This window comes from Topomyia yanbarensis, chromosome 2 (genome assembly GCF_030247195.1).
Source record: "Topomyia yanbarensis strain Yona2022 chromosome 2, ASM3024719v1, whole genome shotgun sequence".
NCBI classification, from domain to species: domain Eukaryota; kingdom Metazoa; phylum Arthropoda; class Insecta; order Diptera; family Culicidae; genus Topomyia; species Topomyia yanbarensis.
The window spans coordinates 202,591,054-202,612,701 of record NC_080671.1 but is presented as its reverse complement, the minus strand read 5'-3'; the positions used below and the strand labels follow the sequence as shown (position 1 = coordinate 202,612,701).

The 21,648-nt window shown below is 35.5% G+C and overlaps 1 protein-coding gene across 2 annotated transcripts; it reads left to right on the top strand.

Moving 5' to 3' along the window:
* The first annotated feature begins 1,959 nt into the window (after positions 1–1,959).
* On the top strand, positions 1,960–15,471 carry LOC131682707 (5'-deoxynucleotidase HDDC2). Of its 2 annotated transcripts, XM_058964396.1 has the most exons (5): positions 1,960–2,152; positions 2,283–2,478; positions 2,740–2,878; positions 2,937–3,091; positions 14,781–15,471. In XM_058964396.1, the coding sequence occupies exons 2-5, from the start codon at positions 2,344–2,346 to the stop codon at positions 15,060–15,062; spliced, it is 711 nt and encodes a 236-aa protein (XP_058820379.1). In that variant the 5' UTR covers positions 1,960–2,152; positions 2,283–2,343; the 3' UTR covers positions 15,063–15,471. The 2 variants fall into 2 exon arrangements, with proteins under 2 accessions (XP_058820379.1, XP_058820378.1); XM_058964395.1 differs by lacking the exon at positions 1,960–2,152 and having other exon boundaries at positions 2,200–2,478.
* Positions 15,472–21,648: the final 6,177 nt, after the last annotated feature.

Below are 21,648 nucleotides of genomic sequence, written 5' to 3'. Positions count from 1 at the left end.
AAAGTAGTGTGGGCAGAATCACCACCAAACTATACGAAGAATCAATGGTGAAAATGATATTGCACACCAAAACTTACCACAATCGGATGTTCATTACAATTTTAGGTCAGAGATCTTGTTCTATTATACTTACACACGATTCCACAATTTCCCACATTCGTTGGCTTAGTGAAGTGCACGAAACAAACAAAATTCAAGCGAGAACATGCCAATTGTTAAAAAAGCAATTTTAAGCTTAAGCCAAACATGGAAAAACGCGAAAAACAACCATGTCCATGAAATCGCCTTTAAATCGCATTCGCGAATTGCATTTGTTCTTAGGGGCAATTAGCACAGGCGAGTTGAGTCAAACGTCGAACTGTTTAAATCGCCTGACCATGTTCGTCCGCATTTTTTGACCGGGTAGGATAGGCAAAAGCAAAGAACACAATGTTGGTATTTTCCGCATAGTTTATCACATTTGTGACACTCGCATATAGTTTTAACTCTATCGATATTTAATAATCGAGATTTGATTACCTGCCATCTGGAAAGTGTTGACATCAGTGGTACTGTCGCTTTATCCAATTGAGCGATTTCCGCTATCGAGCGAAGAACACAATTTTCTTCATATTATTGTGAGCTCACCCCACCATCTTGAGCTGGGCAAATCGGAATTAGCTAGTACCGATAATTATGAGTGGCATAATGAATAACCATGACCATAGAAGAATAATAACATACCATATCGCTTGTGGTTGAAACTACCATCCAGGATGTGAACTTGTTCAAATATATTTGATTAATTTGAGTTGTTAATTTTATGTCTAACAGAGACAAGTTATCATCAGGTGGTACAGTAGTACCTTAGATGGTACCATAATTTTTTTTGCCTAATTAATTCAATTTTTTTTTGTGTTTTGCCATAACAAAAATTATGTGCTTAACATTATGATCATTTATTTTAGCAACCCCGCATAGCTAAAAACCATTTGACATAGTTCGAATAATAAACCTGTGTTGTTGGGATATAGTAACCATTGCTTTTATTATGTTCCTACAATATAAACTTGGATTTTATTCAATGAGTATAACAATAGTTTTACCATATCCGAACCATATCCGACGAATTGAATGGTTAAATTATAGTAAAACATTATCAAGTACCATATGTGATATTGTACATGTTGATGGTCATGTTAATGGTTCTAATGTTAAGCAAACAATATCTGATATGGTTTCGCTAGTAAACAAAACAGTTAATGGACATTATGTGGGTTTGTTGAAATATATTATAATGTGCAATGACATCCTATCGTGTAAATATTTAGAACATAAAGCTTATTATTTCTATTGCTATCATTAACATAAGATTGGCCGAAATATTTTTGCAAATAGAGTGAAGTACGTATTACCTGGGATTGAACTATTATCTGATATTGTAAATATTTAGAGTACTTATGCAAAAGGTTACAATAGAAATAATAAATTTGTTCTAAATATTTACAAGAGAAGGGTTACACATATATTGCAACAATTTCTCATAAGGTCTATTTACTGTTTTGTTAATAAGCGAAACCATTTCAGATCTTGTTTGCTTAACATTCGAACCATTAACATGACCATCAACATGTACAATATCACATATGGTTACAGTACTGAATATTGTTCTTTTATAATTTAACCATTCAATTCGTCGTTACTACTGGGGGTATTGTAGTACTATTATTATATTCATTGAATAAAATCAAAGTTCAAATTTTAGGAACAATACAGAAGTATCAGCTCTAATGGTTACTATATCCCATAATACAGGTTTATTGTTTGGACTATATGATAAATGGTTTTGAACTATGCGGGTTTTTAGATTTGGAATTTTCGCATCGACTTCCACTTTGCAATACTGACATATAGATGGCGAGTCAGTGATGACTCATGCTGATTTTAGCAGCTGATTCGACCGCAGTTATGAAAGCTCGAATTTGTAAACAAGCAACTCACTAGATATCTGATTTCAGCGTTCGTCGAGATAAGCAAAACTATTTGAGAACGGCTACCGATGAAATTGGTGAATGAGAACTTATACCTGCAAAAAACGGATAGTGGCGAAAAGTTGTCTGTAAACTGGGTAAGGTCTACCTTGAAAAAAAAAAACAGCTGTATATATCTGTAGGTATGTATTTAATAAAAGCGAAAGTTGACTGCAGGGATTTGACATTTCGATTCCTGTCAAATTTCAAGACTGATGTTGAAGTTTTTTAGATACTTGAACTTGCGAGCATAAAAATGCTTACTATTTATAGGTTATCCACCAAGCTAAAAAGGCAATCGTTTGATCTGTGTTCAAAACTAACTAAAATTGTAATGTCTCGCGAAACGCACGTGAACGGAACAATGGAATCACCACTTGTGAACGGTGTTACGACAGTGGAGACAGAGGAAAAGTCGCAAAAATATAGCGATTATGTAAAATTTCTGGAACTAGTTGGCAATCTGAAGGTAGGTGGTCTCGCTGATAGTACATAATATAAATAAAGTTAAAAATCGTGTTAAGAAAGATCAAATAAGGTAATCTGTTACGTAACTGCATAAGTTTTTGATATCAGTGAAAAAAATAGTTGATTGCCCAATACTGCTAAACACATCTTGCACTTAACACATAGATGATTATTAGAATAGACTACGTCACAAACAGCTGTTACTGTTGCAGTCATATGATCATTGCAGCAATTATTCAGGGATATTTTCCTTTATTGACAGCACACAAAGCGAACTGGATGGGTTTTGCGAAACGTTAAAGATTGTGAAAGTATATCAGGTCACATGTACCGGATGGGATTGATGTCATTTCTGTTGGATGGTAGCCAAGGGTTAGATAGGATTCGTGTCATGGAGTTGGGTATGTTTCGGCAGAACTTGTAAGTTTTATCGATAATAAAAGAGAATGTTATTTTTAGCGCTGATACATGACCTTGCTGAGAGTATAGTTGGTGATATTACACCTTATTGCGGTATTTCGAGAGAGGAGAAATTGCTTCGGGAATTCTCGGCTATGTCTGAAATCGCCGAGTTACTTGGTCCGTGCAAGGATCGACTGCTTGAGTTATTCAACGTAAGTACAACTCATTGTTGACATGCATATGATTAGTGGTTAGCTGACTGTTGAATCCAAAATGATTAGTATAATAGTGCAATATTTAAAAATGCGAATCGGTAATGCTGAATTAACGTGATGGTAGAAAATAAACATTTCTCACCTAATTCTAGCAGCGTCCTGAAAATACGCGAAGCTGCGGTTGCATGGTATAGCACCAGATTGTACACAAAGCTAGGGTATGCTTCATTCCACGTCTCGTTACTACCGAAGTTGAGTCATTTAATGGCGTTTTTTATTGAAAAACATCGGGGCAGTACATGTTCTAGTAGAACAGTTCATTGGTCATGTTTTGTGCAACACCTGTGCAAACCAGTTCCCTGGTGTTTTTGTCAATGAAAAACGATGTGACATTTACCATTTGATATGTTCAAGAAATCTGGAGGGATTCCCATACTGAGTCAAATGGTTGCCAAGTGAACTGTTTTATGGTTTATTTGCTTTAATTTCTAGCAAAATAATTGAGAATACCTTCTCTATTATTTGGAAATGTTTTAATTTTAATCAGGCATTTTTATGGTTGTCAGCTTTCTAGAGTTAACTAGTAATTATTTTAATACTGACAATCATTCATAACGACATCCATATCTTATATTTGACACTTATGTGCAAATCAGTACAGCCATATCCATAAAATTATGAACACGGTAGAGATATGCAATTTTTCCAATTTATAATTTTTCGAATTTATGCATTTTTCTCTAATCTTTTGTTTTAATTTTAAATATGTCATCGTGCCAAAGAAAATTACGGGTTTTGACACCTCGTTAAAACGCAAGGGAGTGCTATGGATCGTGAGGTGGACACAAAAATTGGGATTATTCATTAATGAATCTAGCAGAACAATTCTTTCAAATTGAAAATCCATGAAGGTCAATTTCAAGGTTCTATTTCTTTCGGTCACTTCGCGCCGATGGCTCATATAGGAACTGATTCAAATTCAATCTATTTTAACAATCTACCCAATTGCTTAAATTCTAGTGCCCGACTTAACTTCGTGCTCGAGTATTTTTACCATTTCACAACGTTGAAAGAGATACGCATTTTGAATATGTTCTCATATATCGCTTAGGATTTACTATATGTGAGTGGTTCCGTTATTCAAAACGCAATTGCTGTGCAAGTGTATTCATTCTAATCAACTGATTATGTGAATGTGAATAGTCTAGATGAAGCAATCAATGATCCTAGAAAACAACTGAATTCATTGGATTTACCAAGATTTTTTCAACATAATTTGCGATTGAAGATTGAATCTGTTGTCATTGCGTGCCTGTACCAGGTTGTGTATTGCAAAAAGATTGGTCGAGAAGCAAAAATATCATTCAAGCAGCGATACTCATTGGTAAATTTAAGCACGATGAAGAGGTTTTTTAGGTTTATTTGGCAAGACTCAGCGCAACTGAACCTGTAATGAAAAAGCACTAAAATGTCTGCCGGGTCTTATTGATGCAATTTGCAGCTGCGTGTTGTGATAGTCTTCCCTGGCGGTTGAAGCATTAGTTGCGTTATATGCTGAAACTTGAGGGTCATTTCTTCTGCCTTATCTCAACTTATTATTCACGTCTAAGAAAAACTACGGTGATTTCCAACAAATTCTTTATTCGAGTAATTATCAAGTAATAATAAAAACTACATTTAGTAATCAATCAATATTCCGTCATTTTTGAATACAAGTTTCATTCGTTTCGGCATTGAATCATTAAGAATTTTTAACTTTCTTGCACTGATTTTTTCCCACACTAACTTGATTGCTTTCTTGAGTTCTTCGACTGATGAATACTGCTTAGCGCTGTCATAAACATCGCAAACCATCTTCCCCCAATTTTCAATTGGGTTAAGCTTCAGCGAAATAGCAGGCCATTCAAGTACAGGCATATTTACACGGTCTAACTAATCCTTATGGAATTTTCCTTTTTCCTCTCTGTTTTACCCTACACCGGTGTAACACCAGGTAAAAACTAAAACGCTATTAGTCTACTTGCTGGAATGTATCGACGCGTTGTCATGCTGAAACGCCAACTGAGGTAATCGAAAACGTAGAAAATGTTTTTCAAGTACTATATGATAAGACCCATTTTGGTAGTAATGAATTCCAATCCAACTTTCCCAAAGCCGGAATATGCTGCCCATTCCATCAAGGACCCGCCACCAAAGTTGCACTAAAAACGGGGCTCGTATGTGCAGTGTCTAACGCAACTGCAATCTTATTTGTGTTGTGTAAACAATGTACATCTTTAGGTTATCTAATGTCATAATCAGCGTAACGGTGCATAACGCTGTCGAATTGATTAAAGGACGATTCAGACGATACATTAGTTTCCGTCAACGTCAACGGAACATCACTGTTAATGGTTTCAGCGTGAAAAAAACACTTTTTTTGCGATTTTTTTAGAACTTTGCGCGAAGCGAATTGTATCAAAACTTTTGGACATTTTAGCACAGACTAACAGACATAACACTCGAAAACAATGCTTCGCCCGCTTTAACGGTCATTTTAAATATATTTGTAGTTGGGACTGTGGCCACATTTGCAATTATGGCGCCACTGACATATGAGCAAGTATATGGGGGATAACCACTAGTGAAAAATTGTTCCCAAACCTGAGGGGTAACCCACCAGCAAATGAGTATTTGGGATCGTGAATAAAAGGTGGAGCTAGTGTTCTAGGAAAATTGCCGGATCGATGTTTTTTGAGATAATTCCCTCATAGTGTTATGTCTGTTAGTCTGTGATTTTAGTGTATCATTTCAATAACATGCTGTTATTTTTCTATGCAAAAACATCGGCAAACGACTCGGTGACGAAGTCTCTGGAAAAAAACATGATTTGCGGTAGAGATGGGCGGGTACGGGTATTTTTACCCGATACCCGACCCGAACCCGTACCCGTAGGAACCGGGGCGGGTTCGGGTTTTTTTTATCACCGGGTACGGGTCCGGTCGGGTACATTAAAAATATTTATTCCGGGTACGGGTCGGGTCGGATTTTTTCGAAAAATTGTACACTTACCCGTTCTTGAATGTTTGGATGACCTTTTCCGTCAAAATAAAAAAATGATAACTTATGCCCAGTTTACATTAGTGCTGGTTGCCAGCAGATGGCAACCAGCACTAATGTAAACGCTACATTATCCTCTTAGAACAATATTACAACAAACATAACTTTCCAGGAGCGTGTATCGAGTGAATGGGACTATCCGAGAGATTTTGAACTGGAAATTCATCATTTAGAAAATTTCGTTTGAAAAACTTTGCTGTTCTATAAAGCAGGGAAACATTTATCGCTTTTTGTGAAGTTTCTCGAGCATTGAAGTATTAATGTTGTATATTTCCTTCATTCCACCATTCAAAAAGAAAAACAAGTGCATGGGAAAGATATATAGTGTATGACTTCTATCGATCTGTTCAAGGAAAATAATCCAAATTGACCACCAAACACCAAAAATTGTAGATTTTTTATGGTTTTATTGGCAAAAATGTTTAGGGTTACTACAAAATGTATTGATAAGTTTAATTAAAAAGCAATGTTCATATGTATATGCGTACACGAGATTATTCCAATTCATCCAAAATATGCTGATAAATTGTACCTTTCTCAATTGTAAGATCACTCACTAAATTACAATTTTTTTTAATAATCGTGACGGACCGGAGTTGAGCGTGTTTGGAATAAAATTGATGTTTGTTTAGATGTTTTTTGGAAGAATTGGTCTCATCGCAAATTTACTAAAAGAGGTCACATATAAGCTCAAATATACCCCGATTTTACGGTAAAATAGTTTCGGAAAAAAATGTCTTCACATCACGGATGTTATGAGACACTAAGTAAACATAGGAACTTTGTAATTTTCTCCCAATCACACTTTCGGTCGAAAATAAGCTTTTCCACTTGAACGTTTCCGTATGTGTTGAATTGAATATTCCGGAAAGCCATGCACAACGTCACAAAAAGCCTAATTCGGCAACGTTCAAAAACGATGTTGAAAAAACCTTTTTCAAATCGTCTATTGTAGTGATTCTCAACCTGGGGTCCGTGAAGTCGTTGCTAGGGGGTCCGCGAAGAAAAATATATATTTCCAAGTGCAGATTGAAATTTCAAGTCTTGCTCCTAACAAGCTGAAAACAACATATTGATAGCATACAAAATCGATGTTTATCCGCGCGGGTCCGGAGCGACCCAGGGTGATTTATAAGGGGTTCGTGATACGAAAAAGATTGAGAACCGCTGGTCTATTGGCTCGACGCACAAGCTCAACCTTCTGGTATTCACGTGAATGGCTCCCAAAATGAGCAGCCGCTGATGATTAAACGTGATTTTGCTGGAGCTTTTAAGGGTGTTGTACCAGATACAATGACGCGAGTTTTAGAAGGTTCACGGTGTCTTTTTTTAGCAACTTTATGCAAAAAAAAAATTAGCATCTCTGAAAGTTCAGGATATGAAAGAATGGGCTTTCCCCTTTCATTTGAAACCAACATCAAAATAATCCGTCGGGGGGTTCAGAGCAACTTTTTTTTGAAATTTATTTTTCGTGAAAACATAGATTTTACAATAGAACTAGTTCATATTTCTGTCCCTAGATGGTGATTTAGACATTCGAACAATACTAAAAGTGAAAATCTGATAGGTATTTTAATTGTCTACAACTTTGTTAACAACTAAAAACCGATTTGAAATTATCCGGAAAAGTTGTTTAATATTTTAACGAAGTCTAAGTCTATGTTAGTTTCACAGAAAGCCTAGTGGTTTGTAAGTCAATTAACACGCACTTTTTTCATTTGCCAAATACCTGTGTTTAGTTGAACAGTGCATTCAGCGGAATTTGAGAGTTTGGAAAGTCTCATCTTTAGCTGGAAATTATAATTCCAGATTCCACCTGATATAGGGCACCATTAATATTTTTGGGATGAAAAGTCTTAAATAAGTGTTGAGCAAACTAGTATTATATTAATATTCTTTTCCAAGATGGTGAGTGATTCCTCCCGCTGAAGCTGCTTTTTCAATGATGTATGCCTTCTTTTTAATTTTTTTCGATTGATAACTATTCTTGCATGAACCTCCTACTTTGTTAGCATCTTCATATAAAATTCACTTGTCCTGAACTTCAATCTTTATATTTGAACAAACTCAATGAAACTATTAACACCATTGCAATATTTCGCGAATGTCATTGCAATGCTTGGTTAAAAACGCTGATTATCTTTTTCAAAATTAACTCAATGTGACAAATAGTAAACAAAAAAACTCTGAGTTTTTGGATCAAGATAATTTTTTTGGGGATATATTCGTGGATTTGTATGTATATAGGGTTTTTCTTGTACTCAAATCATATTTTGTTTTCAAAAGTAATACATTTCGCATAATCTAGGATCAATTTATTAACGATTTCTCGCATAATTGATAGGAAATGGCCGTAAAATCCAACTGCCGCAATATACTTTGCGGAGAAAATTTGAATAAATCGTTTCACGCTAACCTGTGGTTTGTGTTCAATTATATATGCGACGTATGGTCCTTTCGAAAACATAAATGTAAGCAAACCCTTGTAACCAAGCAATACCTTCCGATGAATGGTACCGTAAACCGGGGTGACATTGATCACTTTTCGAAGTAATCATTACATATTTTTAGACGCAACACATTTATTTCAAGTTTCATATTTTTACCCATGTACTGATGTATGGAGAACAAGATTGGATGGTTTTACTTAAAATTGTCCGCTTACAGCTATTTATTCAAAAATGATTTCAAGTTGAAGTCCGTTTTCGTGTTCCGGGGTGACTTTGATAACCTGCATGTTCACCTACATTATGTTATTGATGTCAATGTTTTTCATTCAAGTGTTTGTTTGAACTAATTTTGGAAAGATACTCATTGTTAAATAGATGTTAATTGGTATTATACGGAGATTTCAATGTACTGTAAAATTCGAGTAACCAAAATTCGTATAATTTGTGTCCAACTAGAATAAAAGATTCTGAAAACCTTTAAAACGGCTAAAATTGTTTTGTTTCAGTGTTTTATCAATGTACAAAAAGTTTCATCCATTTTAACACGTTGGAATATCGAATAATAAAAAAATGTTGCGAATTATAGCTTAAAATAATTGACAACTAGTTTCACAAAAAGTGTAGTAAAAATAAACAAACTCTTAAAACTAAATTTAGCATCTCCCAATCTAAAGGAAAATAAAAACTCGCTTGTAATTTATTACTCTTGCTCAAATCTGAGATTTATTTGTTTTATAAAAAATAGACACTTTACGAAGCTTCGTAAAAATCGGGTGAAGTCAAATTTCGGTTTTTTGTAGTTTTTATACCCAAAAACCGAACAATATACTCAAAAAGTATAACAAATCAGTATTTTATAAGTTTAGAGTAAAACTACAAGGAGCAGCCCTATGGGGTTGCACGAACTGTAGACGTAGGACTATACTACTTAATGTAAAATATTTATTTTCTTAGTACTTAGTGTGTTAGAAAAAACACCCGGACCGGTGAAGAAAAATCAAATTTTAGACAATATAATCACATCTCATGTATAGAACAAGCTTTCTAGTTGCTCTCAAACAGATCCTAAAAGTTCAAACACCCATGGATAACCCCAAGTTTGTAGATGTGTTTCGATGCCACAGGATTGTGAAATGGTTAAGGTTGGACAGAGAATGCACAAAATTCGCAAACGAAAAAAGTAGTTTTTTCCACACCGTATGTCAGATCTTCATAAAAATCAATCAGCGTATGTAGAATGTTCTTTGATTGATTTTTATGAAGATCTGACATACGGCGTGGAAAAAAACTGCTTTTTTCGTTTGCGAATTTTACCCTTTCTCTGTCCAACCTTAATATTACGTCATGAAAATTCAATTCTTCCGTGACAATTTTTTTTGCCTGCAAAATGCCCTGTGTGTATGCAAAGCTCATGATTTGTTGGGATATTAGCATTGATCGGAAAATGCTTTCCAACGCTGCGCATTGCATACATACAGGACATTTTGCAGGTCACCAGAAGCTGTTCATTTTACCACCGCCACATGTTCATTTTACCCACTCGCTATAAACATGTTTGAAAAAATGTGTTTATGACGAAGTATTTTTACCAGATATGTACAAAACATGTCTAACAAGAAACATAAGGTGATTGTAATATCTCATTCACTTATTAGTTAGAAAATAATGACTTTGCTTAACGTGTTCTTTTTACCGCCAGTTCCCCTACCTACCAACACATTCGCCCCAAACATTGAACCCAAGCGTACAATGCAAAATGAGTCAACGCTGATGATGATGGGTAGAGCGAAAGAGACAACTAGTACCACCACGACACTATTAGCGCATTTCACCAAAATTCCACGCGGCCTTTCCCGATTGAAAGGAACGGCCGCGCTTAGCCCATCTGTCATAATATCGTGATTTTGCATAGCGAAGGCCTGAATGATAACACATTTTGTTCCAAAAAACAGTCCTGCGTTATGCAAAACTTTGTGCAGGTTGATTATACCAGTTGCAAGTGGGGCCAAATTCACCAAGTTCCGTAAAATTCCTTTTAAATTACAGAATTGATAAAATTGCTTAGATGAGCTAAACTAATTAATCAAATCCTGTTTTAAAAACTGTCCTTGCGTTTAAACCAAAATGGGAAGCGCAAATAGCAAATACATGTGCTAGTTACACCAAAAATTTACTGGCAACATTACAGCGGCATTTAGGAAGCAGTTGGAGCGGTCGCCTGTTGGACGACACAGCGTAGCGTCCCTCCACAGCCAGTGTAACGGACTTCTATCTCAGCTACACTGGCTGTAAAAAACACAGCGCAGTGATCTGCTTCGCCAGCCGTTCAACAGGGAACTGAGCGTGTCTGGCCAAGTCTGTTCTTTAAATAGTCGATGATGACGTCATTCATAGAAGCGTTGCGCGCTAGGTACACCAATCCGTCGTACAGGGCTTGGGAGCGTTATCTTCTGTGTGTTAATGCGCGATATTTTGACAAGGTTGTATATTATTTAATTTTTTAATGCTATGATATCAAAAATCTTTGGGTTTATCTATTGGAATCTATTCTTAGAAGTGTTTCGGGGCGATTTGTGCAAAAAATTTGAAAATTTATCGTGAGATGGCTGAATTATATGCGTTTAAAATTGGACCACTTTTCGTTATATACCATTTTTGTAGAATTTGCAGAGTGCACCCCCATATCGAAAACAAAGACGTAGTCCTACGTCAAAAATCATTTCAAATTGAAATGATTCGGTATACTGTTCTGGTTTAATAAGCGATCTACGAGAAAAGTTTCGAGTGATCAAAGTCACCCCGATGATCAAAGTCACCCCGGTTTACGGTAGTTCCTTCAAACCTACCGGGAAAGATTACAAACTTGAACCAAAAGCACAAATAGTTTTCTGTCTCTGTCAAACATCCAAATTTTCAGAAGGTCAATAGAAATTGTCAACGAAGAATGTAATGTATCCCGTCAAATATTTTCATGTCACCAAACCCAATTATTTTTTTGGTGGTGAAATAACTGCGAGAAAATATATTTCCAAACCACTAGGTCTAGTGTGAAACTATCTTAGATATAACTTTGTTAAAATCTTAAACAACTTTTCCGGGTGATTTCAGATCAATTATTAGTTGTCAACAAACTTGTAGACAATTAAATTTTCTATCAAATTCTCACATTTAGGGGGGATCTATCTAGGGACAGAAATATGAACTAGCTCTAGTAGTAAAACCAATATTGTTACGAACGGATCATTTTGATCTTAGTTTCAAATGAAAGGGGAAAGTCCATTCTTTCATATTCCGAAGTTTCAGAGATGCTGATTTTTTTTTGCATAAAGTTGTTCTAATAAATACACCATGGGTTAACAAAGTCGTGGATGTTTTCAATATATTTGTAAAAAAAGATAATGAAAGAAAAATCATTCTCAACTCGTGTTCATCGAATTCCGTGCACGCAATTTACCAGTGCGGACTGCGATTCTTTTCCTTGCTGGCGGGGCGTTTTCAGCATCCCTGACAATATCTGAGGTTCGTTTGGTCTAACCCTTCGAATACCTTTGTCGACCAAAACATGTCATCATTCCATCATTGAATGTGAAATGATCCCGAGAATTAATGGCTGAAATATTTTATATAAAGGCTAATCTTAGGTTTTAAATTTATGTGAGGAGTTTCTCTGTCGCATACGATTTTAAAAGACTTTTTTCTGAATTGTTACTAAAAATGAATAATTTACAAAAATTATTTTTTTGACTTTGGTTGCTCTTAACCCCGAATTGTCGATATTTAATCCGAACACGTTATACATTTTTGTTATGGGCACATCAAAACTTTTCGGATTGTGGGTCGATTATGTTGATTGGAAGTTTTATTCCTAAGACTGCAAAAAGTTCCAAAAAACGGGTACAGGTCGGGTTCGGGTAAACTTACAAAAATAATATTCGTGTTCGGGTCGGGTCCGGGTACGAAAAAATCCACACCCGTCCATCTCTTGTGTTCTTCTAATTTCACAGAAAAACTAAATTTCTTTCAGTGACACAGAAAAACTAAATTTCTTTCAGTGTGGGGCACCATTTTTCTTCGCTCAAACTGTCAAAACTAACAAAAACAACGCATCAGTGTTACCAAATTTCGTTATTTGCTCTTTCCAACAATCTTAGTAAATTTGGTGCAGTTTATTTGAATACTAAAAAATAATCTAAAAAGAATAGGGTGAACGTACAAATGTGGGATAAATTCTTCACTTAAGCTGTCATAATAAACGGACCAGGGTTCCGAAATTACGAGAAACGTCGTTAAACATAACGTGAAAATTTTGTACAGTTTTTTTTTGCTTAGAAAAAAGTTAACTTGAAAAAATAGGGTGAACGTATAAATGTATGATATACTATATTACGTAAAAAACAAACATACAAGAAAAAACCCTTTGGGTTGCACGAACTGTTGAAAAAAAAAAATAAGTACATTATTAAATGTAAAATATTTAGTTTTTGTTTTTTTGTTAGTATATTTCGATTAATAATAAACGAAACGTATTTCTAGCTTTAGTGTGGTTTACACGGGGGAGGTTTTCATTCAAATGACCAAAAAGCCACCAAAATTCAATATTTTTGTGAGTAAGCGAGGGGACATAGAAGGTAACCGTTTTAGGATTTAAATAGTTTTTATTTCCTTCTACACTTACAAATATTTTGATGGCGAATAAAACAAAGCTTCAAATTTGACGTAATGGTGCAATCTCAAACTTTGAGATCGTATTTTTAGCCCTTTTTCCCCTTCAATGTTTCACCAAAAATAGTGAATATTAAGAATTTGTAGATTTTATAGGTCATTCCTCTAATAAAAAAGGTTTTCTTTCAAGAGGCCAAAAGATGAACGCTTTAAATTGAACCGTTTTCAAATGAGATTGTGCAAAGTTTTGAAAAATCGTGTTTTGAGATGAATGCGTTTAAAATTTTGAGAGCACATTAATGTCAATATTTTTTAACAATTACATGAAATTGTGGGTTTTGGACATCGTTGATTACGAATCTGAAGTCAGTTTTCATAATTTGAAATGGCTGATCCAATATGGTGGACTTCACTAAAAATAAGTGGTAATTTAGCCAAAATCGAGAAAAAAGGTGATTCCAATATGGCGGATTAAAATGTGGCTTTAACAATTTTGACCAAAATTTTTCGTTTTCGCCGTTTTCTGTGGTTGTTTGATAACTCACAATTTATCTGAGATACCAGCTCCGTATAACAGTCCTTCATCCACCTCGAATTGCTCCTGGGGAGAAATGGCTTCTGGAGTTTTCATGTCCAGATAAGCCGTCAACGCGGATCCGCACGCCCTATCAGAGGTCCGGGCGAAATGGGCTGCTTCAGTCCCAACAACAATTGCCAGCGCGTTCACAATGTTCAGCACTGACGGGCTTCTTTTATTGAACTAGTTTACGGTTATACAAGTCACACTTTTCCATGGTTTGAGAAGCAGAATGCAAACATTTTGAAGTCAGTCTCCGCACGCCCGTCGAAACATTCTGGGTATTACCGGAATACTAACTATTCCGATAAGCAACAAGCAGACGCAGTTCAGTCGCGACAGCAGTGGTGCCCTCTACGGATCAAGTCATGAAATACGTTCTCGAGACCTGTACACATGAACAGTGCAAAGTAAAGCATTCTGGGGATGTGCATAATACAATGAAAGGGTGTCTACCTGAGGTGCGCGTCTCGAGCCAAGAGCGTCCTGCCAGAACGCCGCTTCAAACAATGGCCTGTAGGAATTTTTTCGATGCGTGGATCGAAAAACCCTTTTAGCGGTATATTGATTAATTTGTATTACCAAGAATTGCGATACAACTTATCAACGTGATTTCTATACAAGTTTAGTTCCAAAATATCCGTTCAACGCACTGGACGCTTCTCACCAGCATGTCTTCTTGTTAGACAAAGGGTTGCATTTTCATTGGAATGGATGTGAATAATTTCATTGGTATGGAAGCGAAAACTATTGTGAAATGGCTGAATTATAAGCGATAAAAATCCAACCACTTTTTGTTATGAATACCATTTTTTTTAGTTAAATCATATACCCATATCGACAAAAAATATTTTCAATACTTCTTATAAATAATGCTTTTTTAAAACTTTTATTGCAGGAGTACGAGGCAGGAAAAACAGCGGAAGCAAAGTTTGTCAAAGATCTAGATCGTCTCGATATGGTGCTGCAGGCTTTCGAATACGAAAAGCGAGATAACTGTCCGATGAAACATCAGGAATTCTTCGATTCCACCCAAGGAAAATTCTCCCATCCATTCGTGATCAATATTGTAAACGAAATAAATGCTCAACGAGTTAAGTTCGCTGAAAAAAGTGCACATTGCACAACAGATAATTCGTCACTATCGCGCGAAGCAGCCAGTAGTGGAGGCAGCAGATGATTTTGGCAGTGGCGAATTATTCGTTTATTTCAGTAAAACGGGTTTCGAATTGCTGCTGAAAGTGTGGAACATGTTTTGTGTTATGGCAATTGCCGGGGTTTATGCAATGTGATCTCATCTTTGCTTATTGTTTCTATGGTTTTTCTGCGGGTGCATACTGTAAGAGCCTATGTGATTGATGTCAGCTAGTCAATCTGAAGAGACCGCTACGGGCGAGCTTTAGCAAAAATTTTAGCTAATTTTTTACGATTATTCCGATTCGTATTCAGTATGTAGTGTTGTGATGAATAGAACGTATTACAATTGGAGAGGTTCAAATATAAGGGATCGTTTCAACCAATAGTATTATGTCATCAAAGCTTAATTAAATACTATTTATGTCGAATAAAAGAAAGCACAAACAACAGCATATACCTGTGAATCAATGCATCCGATATCATACAGTTATTGTTATTGTTATTTATCAGTGTACAATCGGGCTGTCTCAGCAACCTATTTCTACAATCTATGTGCATTAACTGTACACCTACCGTCTCACCGTTACACCTGTTGGTATGTGCAGTGATTTATGGCTACACCTGCGACCGCGCAGCCAACTTCCCCTGAGCGTTATGGCGGCTGAGAGGTTCTCCTTCCTTGTTTCTCAGGGATATATTGCTCCTGCCTTAACAAGAACTCGATTCATCACTTTATTGCGTCAAGAAAAAATTTCTGAAAGATGCCCATTTTTTCGTGCTCTACAGTGGTGTAAACCCTTAACGAAATTCCAAAATGGTACGGTGTGTCACGAAAGCTATTTTGCACACTGTTCAAATATTCACGAAAGGTGGGAGTTCTTGGCGGTTCCATATTGCTGCTCGGTCTGTTTAATACCTAAATGCATACTTTTGCCAGTGGCGTAGCCAGGGGGGAGGTGTTGAGGGTTAACCCTCCCCCAAACCAAAATTAATTGGATTAAAAAATTAAAGGGTTGTGTACAAGACACGACCACGATGACATTAAAAATGCGACCATTTTTGTGAGCCAGCCATATTATTCGTGGATACATCCTGTAATGCCGACTTATTTAGGACTACCCACAAAAGGTAACAAATCGTATCCTCTACGGAATCTACTACACAATTGTTTCGATTATTTCCCAACAAATCGCGCAAAAATCTGTTCTGTACAGCACCGCGCAAATAATTGACGTTGGAAAACAAATCGGCCACTTTAGTTGCCAAAAAATTAGAAACGATCGAAGCATTTTTCCGTCAATGTCACTTTTCGGAATCAAATTTTTGTAGGTATTTTCTTGGTTCCGTCCAATTGGTCAGATTATTGGTTTTATCGTGCATTTTTCTGATATTGTTATAGAAAATAACTAACCCGGTAAGAGGGAAGTTATTTTCCAAAGCACGAAATGGAAATTTCATTTATAATTCTGAGAACGTTTTGTGGTCCTAATAAGGACCGTTTGTTGTGAATATTATATCGCCGTCTCCTTGCAAAAACCATGCGACTTCTGTACACCTCTAGTGATGGAGGCAATTTTGAGAGCGCCTTTGTTTGCTGCTGCAAAAGGGTGAGTATTCCTTCCAGGAACTAACAAAGCGGGTCCCTGGCGACAAGCAAACTGATTTCAACGATGATCAAATATGCAAACTGAAAACATTTTCCTATAGACAATTCGTTTTACCTATCTCAGATGTGGTTCGTCGTCAAAAAGGCGGTGCTAACAAGTAAACCACCAATCAAAGCACGGCTAATTAATGCTTTTACAAAATCATTTCTATCAAAATTTACGGTAATCGTATCCTCTACGGAATCTGCTACACAATTGTTATGATTATTTCCCAAATCACGCAAGAATATGTTTGTTCCGTACAGTACAGCGGCAATAATTGGCCGTTTGTTTATGAGAATCGTTTAGGTTCGTACGTTCGTACACTACTCGTCGACCATCAAGTATCGAATGATAAGGCAAAAAGGACCTCTTAAATGTTCTGTATTGACGGCTCTGCTCGGAATAGCCGCCTCTTTTTTCGTGAAATTTTTCAATTTTAATTCAACCGATTTTCAACAGAATACTTGTATAGTACATCAATCTAATTAGCAATTATATTCAAGTCATGTGTTTTTGAATTGATTGGTGTATAAATGATTGAAATCCATCAACTAATTGCGAAGTTATAACCGTACAAACCTTACATAGTTTCGTTACATATGGCAAATTTAATTAAATATTGTACAAAATATCTTTATAAGAAATTTGTCTCATCATTACATTGATAACCTATTGTTTTTTAGCATCATGAAAACTTTTGGAAAATTGTGGGAAGGGGATCTTGTAGCTTATCTCTTAGCCGAGATCCCATAGTTGTCAAATTACGTCAATATAAAATAAATTAATAACCTGAGCTTTCCAAAATATGGATTATTTTTTTGAATGGGAAGCTAAGTTTGAATAGGTTGATTGTCTTTAAAACATAAACTTTCTCATCGAAAACTCGCACACACTTCAACATTTGCTGAAAATTTTGAGATTGCGTAAAAGTTGAGATAAAAACTCAACATGATAAATAACAAGTATAACATTTCGGAAACTAGATGAAAGATGATGTAAAATGACGTTTGCTGTACTAGCTGGTCATGATCGGTTTTTATGAGCATTTAATTGCAGTTGTATTATCAATTATGTGAATAGCTGCTAAGCAGGATTAAAGTTAATAATAATTTCAGTATATTTCAAGATAGTAGCTCTTATTGATGGTGTATATTTAAGAGCTGTATTGAATAGCGTAATACAATTTCGTGTCCTAGGTACTAGGATTCGTTGTCAAGTTTTGAGCTTGAATAGTGAAGAAAAGTAATATAAATGCTTGAAAACTTTTTTACGATCGTGCTCACATTCATTCGAAATTGTCAAATTTAGATGTTAAGTATCATTGAAAAATTTTACAACATACAAGGGCACATCTTCTGACAAAATAATTTTGACAGTAATTATAATTATAGTAATTACAGAGTAATTATAGAGAATTTAATCTTCAAGCAACTTTAGCTCGAGACTTAGTGTCTTGCGCAAAGTTTTCGAAAATGCTATTTCGAACAACTTTGTTGAAGACATAAATACTCCATAGTATCGAAATATAGTTAACCATATGTAAAAGAAATCATATAAAAAGTTGTTTTAATATTTCTGTATTTGATAAATCTCTTCTGCGGTTTACAAACAATCAAATTCACATTGCATTCAAAGTATGAGTCTCTGAAGCTTACAAGAAAAAGTTATGTTGAAGAGAACTGGCTTTAAAAAAATTTGCTAAATACTGTTTTATATCTCGGTATGCTGCATTCATGTAGCCTTCATATATTCAACAAAACTGTTTAAAATGATATTATCAACAACTTTGCAGAAGGCGCCAAGCCACATACTATTTTTAAGGAATTAATGCCCCATAAATAGTTCTAGAAGAATTTGTATATCAACGCTGTTTTGTGTTGGAAAACTTCTTCGAAGATGATGATTTCTAAATTATCTGATCTTAGTTAGTTAGTTTTCGAAAATTTGTCCTACTTTAAAGGTTTACGTTTTTTGACTTCATTGGCATATTATACAAGAAAATAATCTATAGAGGTTTAAAATCTGTTCCACATTGGTTCCCCTTGTTCGTAGACTGCAGTGCTATCTGTAAGTCTACTCATGTATCTGAATTTTCGCTTCAAACTCATTTTCAGAATTTCATTCCGAAAAAATGTAAATTGGAAAATTGAAATCCCACATTTTGGCAAGTAATCCTTTGTGCTAAACACTGTCGAAAGCTTTTTCGATGGCTAGAAGAGCAACTCCAACTGTTATCAATGGAGATGATTGCTTTTTCTTCTCATTGGCGTTATGCACAATGCGAGGAAATTTACAAATTTCGTCAGCTTCACATTCTGATAAAACATCGAATAAGTTGCTGCAATCAATTGAATTTTCAGACATGTTGGAAGAAGTAAATATTTCTTTAGGCTGAATTATTCTTGAAAAATGTTTTAGTTTTGAAAAATACTGATTGAGTAGAAAAAGTAGTCTTGAGAAAGACTGATTGTCGAAAAAATATAGGTAGTCTTGAGACAGACTGATGGGGCGAAAATACAGGTAGTCTTGAGAAAGACTGTTGCTATTGAAAAACTTTAGGTAAACCAGGTGCCATCAAGATATGTGACCGGTTCGAACAAAGGTTCAAACCGGTATGGCGCTTGAACTGTTTGCTCAGGGCATTATATATAATCGATGAATATGTTTTATGCAATTTACCATGAAAAGATGAAGCTGCTTATCACAGTGTGCTTGAATATTTCATTTTAAACTACTGCGATCGGCAAAAATATATGTTTCGATACCGCAAATAATTTTTAATTCCAAGAAGATAGGAGTTTAAGGGGTTAATTTTAAGGGGTCTTCCACAATTTGTAGACTACTGATGCTAGATATATGGTGTCTTCAGTAATTTCTTTTGTAGTAACATTTGCTGCAACTTTTCCAAAGACACGAAGTCTCTATCTTAATTAGAATTTCGTTTTTCATTTATAGGTGAATTAATCGCTGAATGATATACTCTTGTGGATGCGCAATCATAAGGGCAACAACTTATCCGAACAATTTATACTTCTAAAGTCAACGGTTTAGACGCTATTAATTTAGGGCACGAAAACGACGCACAGTGGCACCTGTTCATACAAAGTTGTGACAAAATTATAAAAATTGGTCTATGTGGCTAAAACTTTGGTTTTTAACTAATTTTGGGTCGCTGAATCCATTTCTGCTATCAGTTTTGATATTCCATATTTTACTTTTTCGACTATTTTTATATAAACCCATTTGAATGCGTTGGTCGTTAAAGGGTTAATATAAACCTTAGTCATAGAAGCCAATCTCATCGGATAGCAGAAATGGTTGACAAAACTAGTAAAAATCACTAATTTTTCAGTAATATGATGTTGTTTAGGCAATTAATTTGTAAGGAGATTTATGAACTACAGGGCGTCTCCATATGGGTATTTTCAAAAACATAGATATACCAACTTCAGCGCAAAAATGCGCAAAATGAGCCCTATATATCTTGAAACTACACTAAATTTTGAGTCAGATTAATGATAAGTGACCCATGGGAGACCATCTCAAAAATTGGAAGACGTATAAAGATAAATTACTGATATGATATGAAACTTTTTAATTGGATTTTTTTGATGCAGAACAAACGTAAATCAGTTTTGCACAAAAATCGCCGATCTATAATTTAGCATTCTTCTTTTAAATGAACTTAAAATTGCTCCAATCGGCTGTGTGGTTCTTGAGATATCGCCATTTGAAACTATAAGGTACTAAAAATTCTAATGAATTGCATTGAACAGAAATCCTCGACATCACTTGCTTCGACGACATGTTAAAAATTCATTTTTCATCCGATTCTAGTAAAATTTTGAGATACCTTTAGCCAAACTGAGAGAAAAATAAAATAAATATTTGCAAAAGAATTACCAGACATTGATTTTTGGGGTTTTGTCACTCGTCGTACCACTGTACGACGTTTTAAAACACTGTGGAAAGCTGAGATTGAATATGCGGTGAAAATTCACCTTTTATTTGACACTCAGTGTTTCAAGATATTTTTGTGTTCATTGAACGGTGAATTTTCACCGTATCTTCATTCTCACCGTTGCGGCTATTCTTTCTCTGTCTACTTTCCATTAGACACGTTCCTAAAGATCTAAAAAAGGGGAAATGCATGACTTGCGTCAATACAAGAAATACATGCGTTTCAGTTTGGCTACACTGCTGATTCTTTCCAGTGTGCTGGACGCAGAACGATTGTTTTGATTGTGGTAGTGTCTCTGGAAAACGTGGCGATAATGTGTACCACCACGGCTTACATATACTAGGCTAGCTCGTTAGAGTGTAAACATTTGACGAGTGCGCGTCATAGAAATCGTCGGTGAAAAAATAGATGAAATTCATTTATTGTTTGCTGCTAACGAATGATCGGCACCTGATGGATCACAAGGAAGCTATGCCGACGTCCAAAACCTTTTCTGGAAACAGGAAATTACGATGAGATATGTTTTCTATGGTATGCAGCCAAATTCCTGATTTTCGCTAATAAACACAAAGATGCACTAATTATTCACTGTGTCTAGAGTAATTATGGCGTAATATACGTCATGAATCAGTTGCATATTTTTTTTCACCGTAAGAGCTCAAATATTGTCAATTAACATCATTTGAGAAATCCATTTGTTTATCTCAACGATTTCTCTGACGTCACCGACAACTGTCAATTCGCGGAGTAGCAAGCCTCGTTTCTGTGAGCCGTGGTGTACCACCGTATTTCTGATTCACCTATGATAACAGTAGGCCTATCCTAGCCTTCAATGAGTGCTTTTATAGGGAATTAATAAAAAATGAATTCTCCAGGGGTTACATACCTTTTTATTTTTCAAAAAAATTTTTTTTTATTATTTTATCTAAAAGTACAGCTCCTTGAGAATATTTTCTCAAATCTTCATAGAGATCCGAGAAATAGATCGTTACATTACAGAAGTTACAGCTCTTCCAAGC

Excerpts from the sequence above, each read along its gene's own strand:
- LOC131682707 (XM_058964395.1), top strand. The coding sequence starts at position 2,266 with ATGCTTACTATTTATAGGTTATCCACCAAGCTAAAAAGGCAATCGTTT. Across the intron at positions 2,479-2,739 it reads AACTAGTTGGCAATCTGAAG|CACACAAAGCGAACTGGATG; the intron begins GTAGGTGGTCTC and ends CTTTATTGACAG. Across the intron at positions 2,879-2,936 it reads GATTCGTGTCATGGAGTTGG|CGCTGATACATGACCTTGCT; the intron begins GTATGTTTCGGC and ends TGTTATTTTTAG.